This window comes from Bufo gargarizans, chromosome 3, assembly GCF_014858855.1.
Source record: "Bufo gargarizans isolate SCDJY-AF-19 chromosome 3, ASM1485885v1, whole genome shotgun sequence".
In the NCBI taxonomy this organism is placed as follows: domain Eukaryota; kingdom Metazoa; phylum Chordata; class Amphibia; order Anura; family Bufonidae; genus Bufo; species Bufo gargarizans.
In genome coordinates, this window is record NC_058082.1 from 2,126,499 (window position 1) to 2,138,601 (window position 12,103).

Below are 12,103 nucleotides of genomic sequence, written 5' to 3' on the forward strand. Positions count from 1 at the left end.
ACAGGGCTGTCAAGGAGGGTGTATTACAGAGCATACAGGGATGAAGAATGGGGCACTGATCCAGAGGACTTTATTGTATCATAGGGAAATCACTCCACAGAACAAGGCGGAGCACTAACTCACATGGCTTACTCTGAAGCAACAATGACTGAATCCCGGGCTGCCACCTGCTACTCCGACGCCCGCAATTTATCCCCCAGTCATCCTGGGTACTCTGTTACTTGAAGGACAGCTCCCTTCAGCCAAGGGTGGATGGTAGACGATCCCCAGTCTCTTCTTGTGGCATCAGGTCCTAGTCCATTCAAAGCTCCCTGTACACTACAACAACCCCCAACCTCCTCATAATTCCACCCTGGCTGATCAGCCTAGGGCAGACAAGGGGCGTGAATAATTACCAGCCCCCAATATCCCCTCTACTGACCAGTCCAGCACCTTATAGAAGATTCCTAGGCAATAGCCTTCCTCCCTCCTCTTTCAAGAGGTCCTGTCTCCGGACCGTCCGTCTAATGTTGATTTATTGAAGCCCCCGGTAACACACCTCGGTGACAGCGACCACAATATAATTATATTCACACTAAACTGTAAAATAACAAACTCGGGTCAGTGGGGCAAAAATACTTAATTTTAAAAAGGTGAATTTCCCAGGGTTGGGCGCAGCACTTCAGGACATAGACTCATAAGGACACTGATACTAAAGGCTTAGGCCTCCCCTGTCACATCCTCAAGGCTTCGAAGGGATCTTGACATAGGGACCACTTAATATGGTGGCTCTGGTGATCTCTAGAGTGGGCACACCCTTTGCTTGGTTTTCCTTCAGATGGAGAGATTTCTGGCTTTCACTGTGTTGAAGACCCAAAACTTGGACTTCTTGGTTATTTTGCATATTACTGATGCTAAATTCGAGTGCTGCTTTACATCTACTGTGGAGAAGTATATTGTTAAATACATTCCTACAGGTAACAAGTAAGAGAAAAAAATGAAACCCTGCGTGACTTACAAATAGTGTAAAAAGGGCAATAAATGAGAAAAAGAGGGACTTCAAGAAATACAAATCGGAGAGGAAAGCTGCAGCCTTTACAACATATAAAGAAAGAAAGAAAATCTGTAAGGGGGTAATAAAATCCGTGAAAATACACAATGAAATGCAGGTGGCCAAAGAAAGTAAGAACACAAATACATAAATGCAAAAAACCAAGGTCAGAACACGTCGGCCCCCTAAATGATGGCATCATATGTCCTAGGAGGAGTAACACTGGAGAGTCACTTGTAGAGAAGGATCATGTACTAATAATCTACATGCATCATATGTCCTAGGAGGAGTAACACTGGAGAGTTACTTGTAGAGAAGGATCAGGTACTAACAATCTACATACATCATATGTCCTAGGAGGAGTAACACTGGAGAGTCACTTGTAGAGAAGGGTCAGGTACTAATAATCTACATGCATCATATGTCCTAGGAGGAGTAACACTGGAGAATCACTTGTAAAGAAGGATCAGGAACTAATAATCTACATACATCATATGTCCTAGGGGGATAAACACTGGAGAGTCACTTGTAGAGAAGGATCAGGTACTAACAATCTACATACATCATATGTCCTAGGAGGAGTAACACTGGAGAATCACTTGTAAAGAAGGATCAGGTACTAACAATCTACATACATCATATGTCCTAGGAGGAGTAACACTGGAGAGTCACTTGTAGAGAAGGGTCAGGTACTAATAATCTACATGCATCATATGTTCTAGGAGGAGAAACACTGGAGAGTTACTTGTAGAGAAGGATCAGGTACTAATAATCTACATACATCATATGTCCAAGGGGGAGTAACACTGGAGAGTCACTTGTAGGGAAGGATTGGGTACTAATAATCTACATACATCATATGTCCTAGGAGGAGTAACACTGGAGAGTTACTTGTAGAGAAGGATCAGGTACTAATAATCTACATACATCATATGTCCAAGGGGGAGTAACACTGGAGAGTCACTTGTAGGGAAGGATTGGGTACTAATAATCTATATACATATGTCCTAGGAGGAGTAACACTGGAGAGTCACTTGTAGAGAAGGATCAGTCATAAGAGGTGAGAAGCATTCTTTACAGTTAGAGCGGTGAATCTCTGCAGGAGCGGCTGATAGCACATACAGTAGAAGCTTCAGAGAAGGGTTTATGACTTTCTATCTCACGTATAGAAATCACCTTCTACACAGAAACGCCCCGTTACTATTTATGTATGTAACTATATACTACTGTATGTGATTATATACTATGTAACTATATACTACTGTATGTAACTATATACTATGTAACTATATACTACTGTATGTAACTATATACTACTGTATGTGATTATATACTATGTAACTATATACTACTGTATGTAACTCTATACTATGTAACTATATACTACTGTATGTAACTATATACTATGTAACTATATACTACTGTATGTAACTATATACTATGTAACTATATACTACTGTATGTAACTATATACTATGTAACTATATACTACTGTATGTAACTATATACTACTGTATGTGATTATATACTATGTAACTATATACTACTGTATGTAACTATATACTATGTAACTATATACTACTGTATGTAACTATATACTACTGTATGTGATTATATACTATGTAACTATATACTACTGTATGTAACTATATACTATGTAACTATATACTACTGTATGTAACTATATACTACTGTATGTGATTATATACTATGTAACTATATACTACTGTATGTGATTATATACTATGTAACTATATACTACTGTAACTATATACTACTGTATGTAACTATATACTATGTAACTATATACTACTGTATGTAACTATATACTATGTAACTATATACTACTGTATGTGATTATATACTATGTAACTATATACTACTGTATGTAACTATATACTATATAACTATATACTACTGTATGTAACTATATACTATATAACTATATACTACTGTATGTAACTCTATACTATGTAACTATATACTACTGTATGTAACTATATACTATGTAGCTATATACTACTGTATGTAACTATATACTACTGTATGTAACTATATACTACTGTAACTATATACTACTGTATGTAACTATATACTATGTAGCTATATACTACTGTATGTAACTATATACTACTGTATGTAACTATATACTATGCAACTATATACTACTGTATGTGATTATATACTATGTAACTATATACTACTGTATGTAACTATATACTACTGTATGTAACTATATACTACTGTATGTAACTATATACTATGTAACTATATACTACTGTATGTAACTATATACTACTGTATGTAACTATATACTATGTAACTATATACTACTGTATGTAACTATATACTATGTAACTATATACTACTGTATGTAACTATAAACTATATACTACTGTATGTAACTATATACTATGTAACTATATACTACTGTAACTATATACTATGTAACTATATACTACTGTATGTAACTATATACTATGTAACTATATACTACTGTATGTGATTATATGCTATGTAACTATATACTACTGTATGTAACTATATACTATATAACTATATACTACTGTATGTAACTCTATACTATGTAACTATATACTACTGTATGTAACTATATACTATGTAACTATATACTACTGTATATAACTATATACTACTGTATGTAACTATATACTATGTAACTATATACTACTGTAACTATATACTATGTAACTATATACTATGTAACTATATACTACTGTATATAACTATATACTACTGTATGTAACTATATACTATGTAACTATATACTACTGTAACTATATACTACTGTATGTAACTATGTACTATGTAACTATATACTATGTAACTATATACTACTGTAACTATATACTACTGTATATAACTATATACCATGTAACTATATACTACTGTATGTAACTATATACTATTTAACTATATACTACTGTATATATAACTATATACTACTGTATGTAACTATATACTATGTAACTATATACTACTGTATGTAACTATATACTATGTAACTATATTTTACTGTATGTAACTATATACTATGTAACTATATACTACTGTAACTATATACTACTGTATGTAACTATATACTACTGTATGTGATTATATACTATGTAACTATATACTACTGTATGTAACTATATACTATGTAACTATATACTACTGTAACTATATACTACTGTATGTAACTATATACTACTGTATGTAACTCTATACTATGTAACTATATACTACTGTATGTAACTATATACTATGTAACTATATACTACTGTATATAACTATATACTACTGTATGTAACTATATACTACTGTATGTAACTATATACTATGTAACTATATACTACTGTATATAACTATATACTACTGTATGTAACTATATACTACTGTATGTGACTATATACTATGTAACTATATACTACTGTATGTAACTATATACTATGTAACTATTTCTGTATGTAAAGCATTACAATGTAACAATTACCTAAAATCCGGGTTTTACTGCTGAAACCTTTCTCAGTCAGGGCAGCAATAATCCAGTGGAGGTACTGTGCGGACTTATCCATCTGTGGGAGAGAGGGGGCGTTACCACTTAAAAATACATGCCCTCAGCAGCACAGAGGATATCAGGATAAGGGTGTGCTGTTCTTGTGGAGGTCACAGGATGAGAGTTACATAGTGGAAGGAGCAGGGTCCCAGCAGCACAGAGGATTTCAGGAAAAGGGTGTGCTGTTCTTGTGGAGGTCACAGGATGAGAGATGCATAGTGGAAGGAGCAGGGTCCCAGCAGCACAGAGGATTTCAGCAGAGGAGTGTGCTGATCTTGTCGAGGTCACAGGATGAGAGTTACATAGTGGGAGGAACAGGGTCCCAGCAGCACAGAGGATTTCAGGAAAAGGGTGTGCTGATCATGTTTATATATAAACCGAACCCATAAAATTTAGGGACCGCCCCCTCCAATGCAAACCTGCATATCCCCTGAGGACGCCGAAGGCTCGGCGAAACATGTAGGGAAGCGGGAGCATACATTTTACAATCAGATTGAGCGGAGTGAGCCCTCATAGCAGAGATTTAGCTGCAACTAAATATAAAGTTGCCATAAAGATTTAGGGATTTGGGCAAGCCCTGAGAAGTGTATCAGGAGCTATCCCATCCAGTGACATATACCAAGAGGGGTATATAAACATATACAATAGTCTCACCGCTCATTCTGAGGACTTTTAATCAAATCTAGAGTTCAACTTTTAAATAGTAACAATAAAGATATAAGTTTTATGCACTTAAAATAAAAAATTAGTCAGTGGGTGGTTCAAGCCACGCTTAGGTCGTACGACCCTTGAAAAATTTAGCTGATCATGTTTAGATCACAGGATGAGAGTTACATAGTGGAAGGAGCAGGGTCCTCCCAGCAGCACAGAGGATATCAGGAGAGGAGTGTGCTGATCTTGTCGAGGTCACAGGGGCAGAGGTACATAGTGGAAGGAGCAGGGTCCCAGCAGCACAGATGATTTCAGCAGAGGAGTGTGCTGATCTTGTAGAGGTTCCAGGATAAGAGTTACATAGTGGAAGGAGCAGGGTCCCCAGCAGCACAGAGGATTTCAGGAGAGGAGTGTGCTGATCTTGTGGAGGTCACAGGATGAGAGTTACATAGTGGAAGGAGCAGGGTCCTCCCAGCAGCACAGATGATTTCAGGAGAGGAGTGTGCTGATCTTGTGGAGGTCACAGGATGAGAGTTACATAGTGGAAGGAGCACGGTCCCCAGCAGCACAGATGATTTCAGGAGAGGAGTGTGCTGATCTTGTGGAGGTCACAGGATGAGAGTTACATAGTGGAAGGAGCAGGGTCCCCAGCAGCACAGATGATTTCAGGAGAGCAGTGCGCTGATCCTGTGGAGGTGACAGGATGAGTTACATAGTGGAAGGAGCAGGATCCCAGCAGCACAGAGGATTTCAGGAGAGGAGTGTGCTGATCCTGTGGGGGTCACAGGGGGAGAGTTACATAGTGGAAGGAGCAGGATCCCAGCAGCACAGAGGATTTCAGGAGAGGAGTGTGCTGATCCTGTGGGGGTCACAGGGGGAGAGTTACATAGTGGAAGGAGCAGGGTCCCAGCAGCACAGAGTGTGGCGAAACCAACCTCGCCACTGGGTTTTGGAGGGGGCTGTTTAAAAGCCTCTTGCCTCAGGATTATGGCCCATACTAACTTTTAAACCCCTGAACCTATTCCAGGGAATTTTGGATAGGTTTGTCCCCAAGTTATACTGTTTAAATTGATGTAAGTTATATGTATGGACAATGTAACCTCACAAAGTTATAACAACTTATAATAAGTGTAACTTGTCAGCTTGGGAGGAATATGCTGGGTGTGGTTCTATTGTCCCATTGTCCCATTGTGTGTTTAAATGGTGATGTCTGTCCTGTTGTCCCCACATGTGTATTGGTGATCTCCCCTTTGTCCTGAGAGATAATTAGATTGTCTTCGGTCGTCTCCCAGGCAGAGAGGAGGAAACCATGATGCATTGTGGGGATGTGTTGTATCTGTTCTGTGTCGCAGTCTCCCTTCTGGTCCTCTAGGGGGCGGGAACGATTGGTTGCTGTATTTACATTGTGTGTGTTGTGAATTACTGATTGGTTGGATTTCAAAACCCTGTGGGCAGTACTATGTTTGGTTTTTATCAATAAAAGAGGCTGTACTTGAAGTACAGTCAGATCACTGCTGACCCTCAAGACGGAGCCTTGTCTCGTTATTGGGGGGATTCCCTGTATGCTGTTAGTGACTGATTGCCAGGAGTGTAAGCCGACTGAATGCTTTTCCTGTTCGTCTGCTGACAGCTATTCGCGAGGTTCCAGTTTGGAGTGCTATTTTGTATCCAGTTCGGGAGGTTGGTGTTCTGCAGTAGCTGTGCCTGTCTCTCGGAAAGGGGCATATCGTCTAAATGGATTTTAACCCCTTGTCTGCTGAAACGGTGCCGTTACATTGGTGGCAAGCAGAGGGATCGTTCCTACAGCCAGAAGGACAGCTACAGGAGACACCATTTCTGTGGATTCTACAATGTAAGGGCAACGCATGTCTCAGTACAGTGACCCTAAAAGCACCAGGATGGAACCAGCAGTGGAGTACAGATACTCTGTGGAGGAATTTGACCGTATGATGTGGTTGCGGCTGAACTTCTTCGGACCCAATCCAGCTGAGAAATACGTGAAGTTCGTGAGGAGTCTAGTGTCTAAGACCCTACTATACCGGGCAGAAGGTGACGGTCAGCTGCCACGTTGGGTGGACCTCCATCGGAAGTTACAGTTGCGGGACAGAGGGAGCCCAGTCTCCATTCCCCAGCGGCAGTGTGAAGTGCAGGGAGGGGAGAGCAGCGGCCTCCCTCCCCAGCGGCAGGCTGAGTTACAGGGGGCAGAGGTAGTTGTTCCTGCCCCCCAGCAGCAGCATGATTTTTTGGGAATTGGGAGCCGAGTCTCCATTCCCCAGCGGCAGGCGGAGTTACAGGGGGCAGAGACAGTCGGTCCTGTCCCCCAGCGGCAGTGTGAACTGCAGAGAGGGGAGAGCAGCGGCCTCCCTCCCCAGCGGCAGGCTGAGTTACAGGGGGCAGAGACAGTCGGTCCTGTCCCCCAGCGGCAGAGTGTCCTACAGGGAATAGAGAGCCCAGTCTCCTTTCCCCAGCAGCAGGACACTGTATTGGGAGCGGAGACGGTCGGTCGCCCTCCCCAGCGGCTGGAAGTATGTATGGGAGAGGAGCTCGATACCCCCTCTTCCCAGCGGCAGCTTAACGCACCAGGGGGAGACAGTAAGCCCCACAACAGTGCAGATGGGACCGCGGTCTCTGCACTTACAGCACAGGGGGTAGGGACAGTCGGTCCTGCCCCCCAGCAACAGGGCTGTTTAGCCAAAGGGGAGACAGTCGGTTTCCCCCTCCAACAACCAGACTCCAACCAGGCTTCTTCCATGGTAGCGCTGGTACCAAGGCAGAGTCCCGCTGATCCCTGCCCACAAAGCAACCTCCACTCCAAGCCAGGAAGCAACTTAGAGACCGGGAGTACCAGCTACAAATATAATCTTGGTGGATTCACTGGACAGACAGGCTACGAAATTCAGCAGGTCCAGTATTGGGTTGTGGGTGGGCTGCCAGACTAACTCAGGTACCGACCGGCGTAAGGTCAGGTATCTGGTTAGTCTTCCCTGGGGGGGGGGGGAGATGTGTGGCGAAACCAACCTCGCCACTGGGTTTTGGAGGGGGCTGTTTAAAAGCCTCTTGCCTCAGGATTATGGCCCATAGTAACTTTTAAACCCCTGAACCTATTCCCGGGAATTTTGGATAGGTTTGTCCCCCAAGTTATACTGTTTAAATTGATGTAAGTTATATGTATGGACAATGTAACCTCACAAAGTTGTAACAACTTATAATAAGTGTAACTTGTCAGCTTGGGAGGAATATGCTGGGTGTGGTTCTATTGTCCCATTGTGTGTTTAAATGGTGATGTCTGTCCTGGTGTCTCCACATGTGTATTGGCGATCTCCCTTTGTCCTGAGAGATAATTGGATTGCCTTCGGTTGTCTCTGGGACGGAGAGGAGGAAACCATGATGCATTGTGGGGATATGTTGTATCTGTCCTGTGTCGCAGTCTCCCTTCTGGTCCTCTAGGGGGCGGGAACGATTGGTTGCTGTATTTACATTGTGTGTGTTGTGAATTACTGATTGGTTGGATTTCAAAACCCTGTGGGCAGTACTATGTTTGGTTTTTATCAATAAAAGAGGCTGTACTTGAAGTACAGTCAGACTACTGCTAGACCTTCAACACGGAGCCTTGTCTCGTTATTGGGGGGATTCCCTGTATGCTGTTGGAGACTGATTGCCAGGAGTGTAAGCTGACTGTACGCCTTTTCCTGTTCGTCTGCTGACAGCTATTTGCGAGGTTCCAGTTTGGAGTGCTATTTTGTATCCAGTTCGGGAGGTTGGTGTTCTGCAGTAGCTGTGCCTGTCTCTCAGAAAGGGGCATATCGCCTAAACGGATTTTAACCCCTTGTCTCCTGAAATGGTCCGTTACACAGAGGATTTCAGGAGAGCAGTGCGCTGATCCTGTGGGGGTCACAGGGTGAGAGTTACATAGTGGAAGGAGCAGGGTCCCCAGCAGCACAGATGATTTCAGGAGAGGAGTGTGCTGATCTTGTGGAGGTCACAGGATGAGAGTTACATAGTGGAAGGAGCAGGGTCCCAGCAGCACAGAGGATTTCAGGAGAGGAGTGTGCTGATCTTGTGGAGGTCACAGGATGAGAGTTACATAGTGGAAGGAGCAGGGTCCCAGCAGCACAGATGATTTCAGCACAGGAGTGTGCTGATCTTATGGTCACAGGCTGAGAGTTATATAGTGGAAGGAGCAGGGTCCCAGCAGCACAGAGGATTTCAGGAGAGCAGTGTGCTGATCCTGTGGGGGTCACAGGGTGAGAGTTACATAGTGGAAGGAGCAGGGTCCCCAGCAGCACAGATGATTTCAGGAGAGGAGTGTGCTGATCTTGTGGAGGTCACAGGATGAGAGTTACATAGTGGAAGGAGCAGGGTCCCAGCAGCACAGAGGATTTCAGGAGAGGAGTGTGCTGATCTTGTGGAGGTCACAGGATGAGAGTTACATAGTGGAAGGAGCAGGGTCCCAGCAGCACAGATGATTTCAGCAGAGGAGTGTGCTGATCTTATGGTCACAGGCTGAGAGTTATATAGTGGAGGAGCAGGGTCCCAGCAGCACAGATGATTTCAGCAGAGGAGTGTGCTGATCTTATGGTCACAGGCTGAGAGTTATATAGTGGAGGAGCAGGGTCCCAGCAGCACAGAGGATTTCAGGAGATTAGTGTAGTGATCTTGTGGAGGTTACAGGGTGAGAGTTACATATTTGGGAGGAGGGAGATATTACCACAATAAACAGCTTTTTTGCGCTGACTGCGCATCTACAGGAGGTGGTCGGGGAAGCCGCCCTTACCTGCTCCTCCAGCATGGACAGCCTTTTTTCCAGCTGGTGGCCCACACTTCCTTTCTCCACATTAAATAGGCGTACCATCGCAGAGACACTGCAGAGACAGAACAGAAGCCTTAGAAAGAGACATGGAGATAGAAGAGCAGAGCAGCACTGAACAACCCGTATAAACTGTGTGCACAGCGCTGTGCAACCCGTATAACCCGTATAAACTGTGTGTACAGCGCTGTGCAACCCGTATAACCGGTATAAACTGTGTGTACAGCGCTGTGCAACCCGTATAACCCGTATAAACTGTGTGTACAGCGATGTGCAACCCGTATAACCCGTATAAACTGTGTGCACAGCGCTGTGCAACCCGTATAACCCGTATAAACTGTGTGTACAGCGCTGTGCAACCCGTATAACCCGTATAAACTGTGTGTACAGCGCTGTGCAACCCGTATAACCGGTATAAACTGTGTGTACAGCGCTGTGCAACCCGTATAACCCGTATAAACTGTGTGTACAGCGCTGTGCAACCCGTATAACCCGTATAAACTGTGCGTACAGCGCTGTGCAACCCGTATAACCCGTATAAACTGTGTGTACAGCGCTGTGCAACCTGCATAACCGGTATAAACTGTGTGTACAGCGCTGTGCAACCCGTATAAACTGTGTGTACAGCGCTGTGCAACCTGCATAACCGGTATAACCTGTGCGTACAGCGCTGTGCAACCCGTATAACCGGTATAAACTGTGTGTACAGCGCTGTGCAACCTGCATAACCGGTATAAACTGTGTGTACAGCGCTGTGCAACCTGCATAACCGGTATAACCTGTGTGTACAGCGCTGTGCATCCCGTGTAACCCGTATAAACTGTGTGTACAGCGCTGTGCATCCCGTATAACCCATATAAACTGTGTGTACAGCGCTGTGCAACCTGCATAACCGGTATAACCGGTATAAACTGTGTGTACAGCGCTGTGCAACCCGTATAACCCGTATAAACTGTGTGTACAGCGCTGTGCAACCCGTATAACCGGTATAACCTGTGTGTACAGCGCTGTGCAACCCGTATAACCCGTATAAACTGTGTGTACAGCGCTGTGCAACCTGCATAACCGGTATAACCGGTATAAACTGTGTGTACAGCGCTGTGCAACCCGTATAACCCGTATAAACTGTGTGTACAGCGCTGTGCAACCCGTATAACTGGTATAAACTGTGTGTACAGCGCTGTGCAACCCGTATAACTGGTATAAACTGTGTGTACAGCGCTGTGCAACCCGTATAAACTGTGTGTACAGCGCTGTGCAACCCGTATAACTGGTATAAACTGTGTGTACAGCGCTGTGCAACCCGTATCACCGGTATAAACTGTGTGTACAGCGCTGTGCAACCCGTATAACCGGTATAAACTGTGTGTACAGCGCTGTGCAACCTGTATAAACTGTGTGTACAGCGCTGTGCAACCTGTATAACCGGTATAAACTGTGTGTACAGCGCTGTGCAACCCGTATAACCCATATAAACTGTGTGTACAGCGCTGTGCAACCCGCATAACCGGTATAACCGGTATAAACTGTGTGTACAGCGCTGTGCAACCCGTATAACCGGTATAACCTGTGTGTACAGCGCTGTGCAACCCGTATCACCGGTATAAACTGTGTGTACAGCGCTGTGCAACCCGTATAACCCGTATAAACTGTGTGTACAGCGCTGTGCAACCCGTATAACCGGTATAAACTGTGTGTACAGCGCTGTGCAACCTGTATAACCGGTATAAACTGTGTGTACAGCGCTGTGCAACCTGTATAACCGGTATAAACTGTGTGTACAGCGCTGTGCAACCCGTATAACCCGTATAAACTGTGTGTACAGCGCTGTGCAACCCGTATAACCCGTATAAACTGTATGTACAGCGCTGTGCAACCCGTATAACTGGTATAAACTGTGTGTACAGCGCTGTGCAACCCGTATAACCCGTATAAACTGTGTGTACAGCGCTGTGCAACCCGTATAACCGGTATAAACTGTGTGTACAGCGCTGTGCAACCCGTATAACTGGTATAAACTGTGTGTACAGCGCTGTGCAACCCGTATAACCCGTAT

The 12,103-nt window shown here is 43.7% G+C and overlaps 1 protein-coding gene across 1 annotated transcript in view; it reads right to left on the minus strand.

Annotated features, from left to right (window-relative positions):
* The window catches only part of LOC122931297 (transient receptor potential cation channel subfamily M member 2-like), a 136,884-nt gene that overhangs the window by 26,144 nt on the left and 98,637 nt on the right, over nt 1-12,103 (minus strand). Inside the window, exons 24-25 of the mRNA XM_044285362.1 lie at nt 10,015-10,102; nt 4,527-4,608 (exon numbers count right to left, since the gene is read on the minus strand). Coding sequence (XP_044141297.1) covers nt 4,527-4,608; nt 10,015-10,102 — 170 coding nt within the window. The remainder of the gene's footprint in view (nt 1-4,526; nt 4,609-10,014; nt 10,103-12,103) is intronic.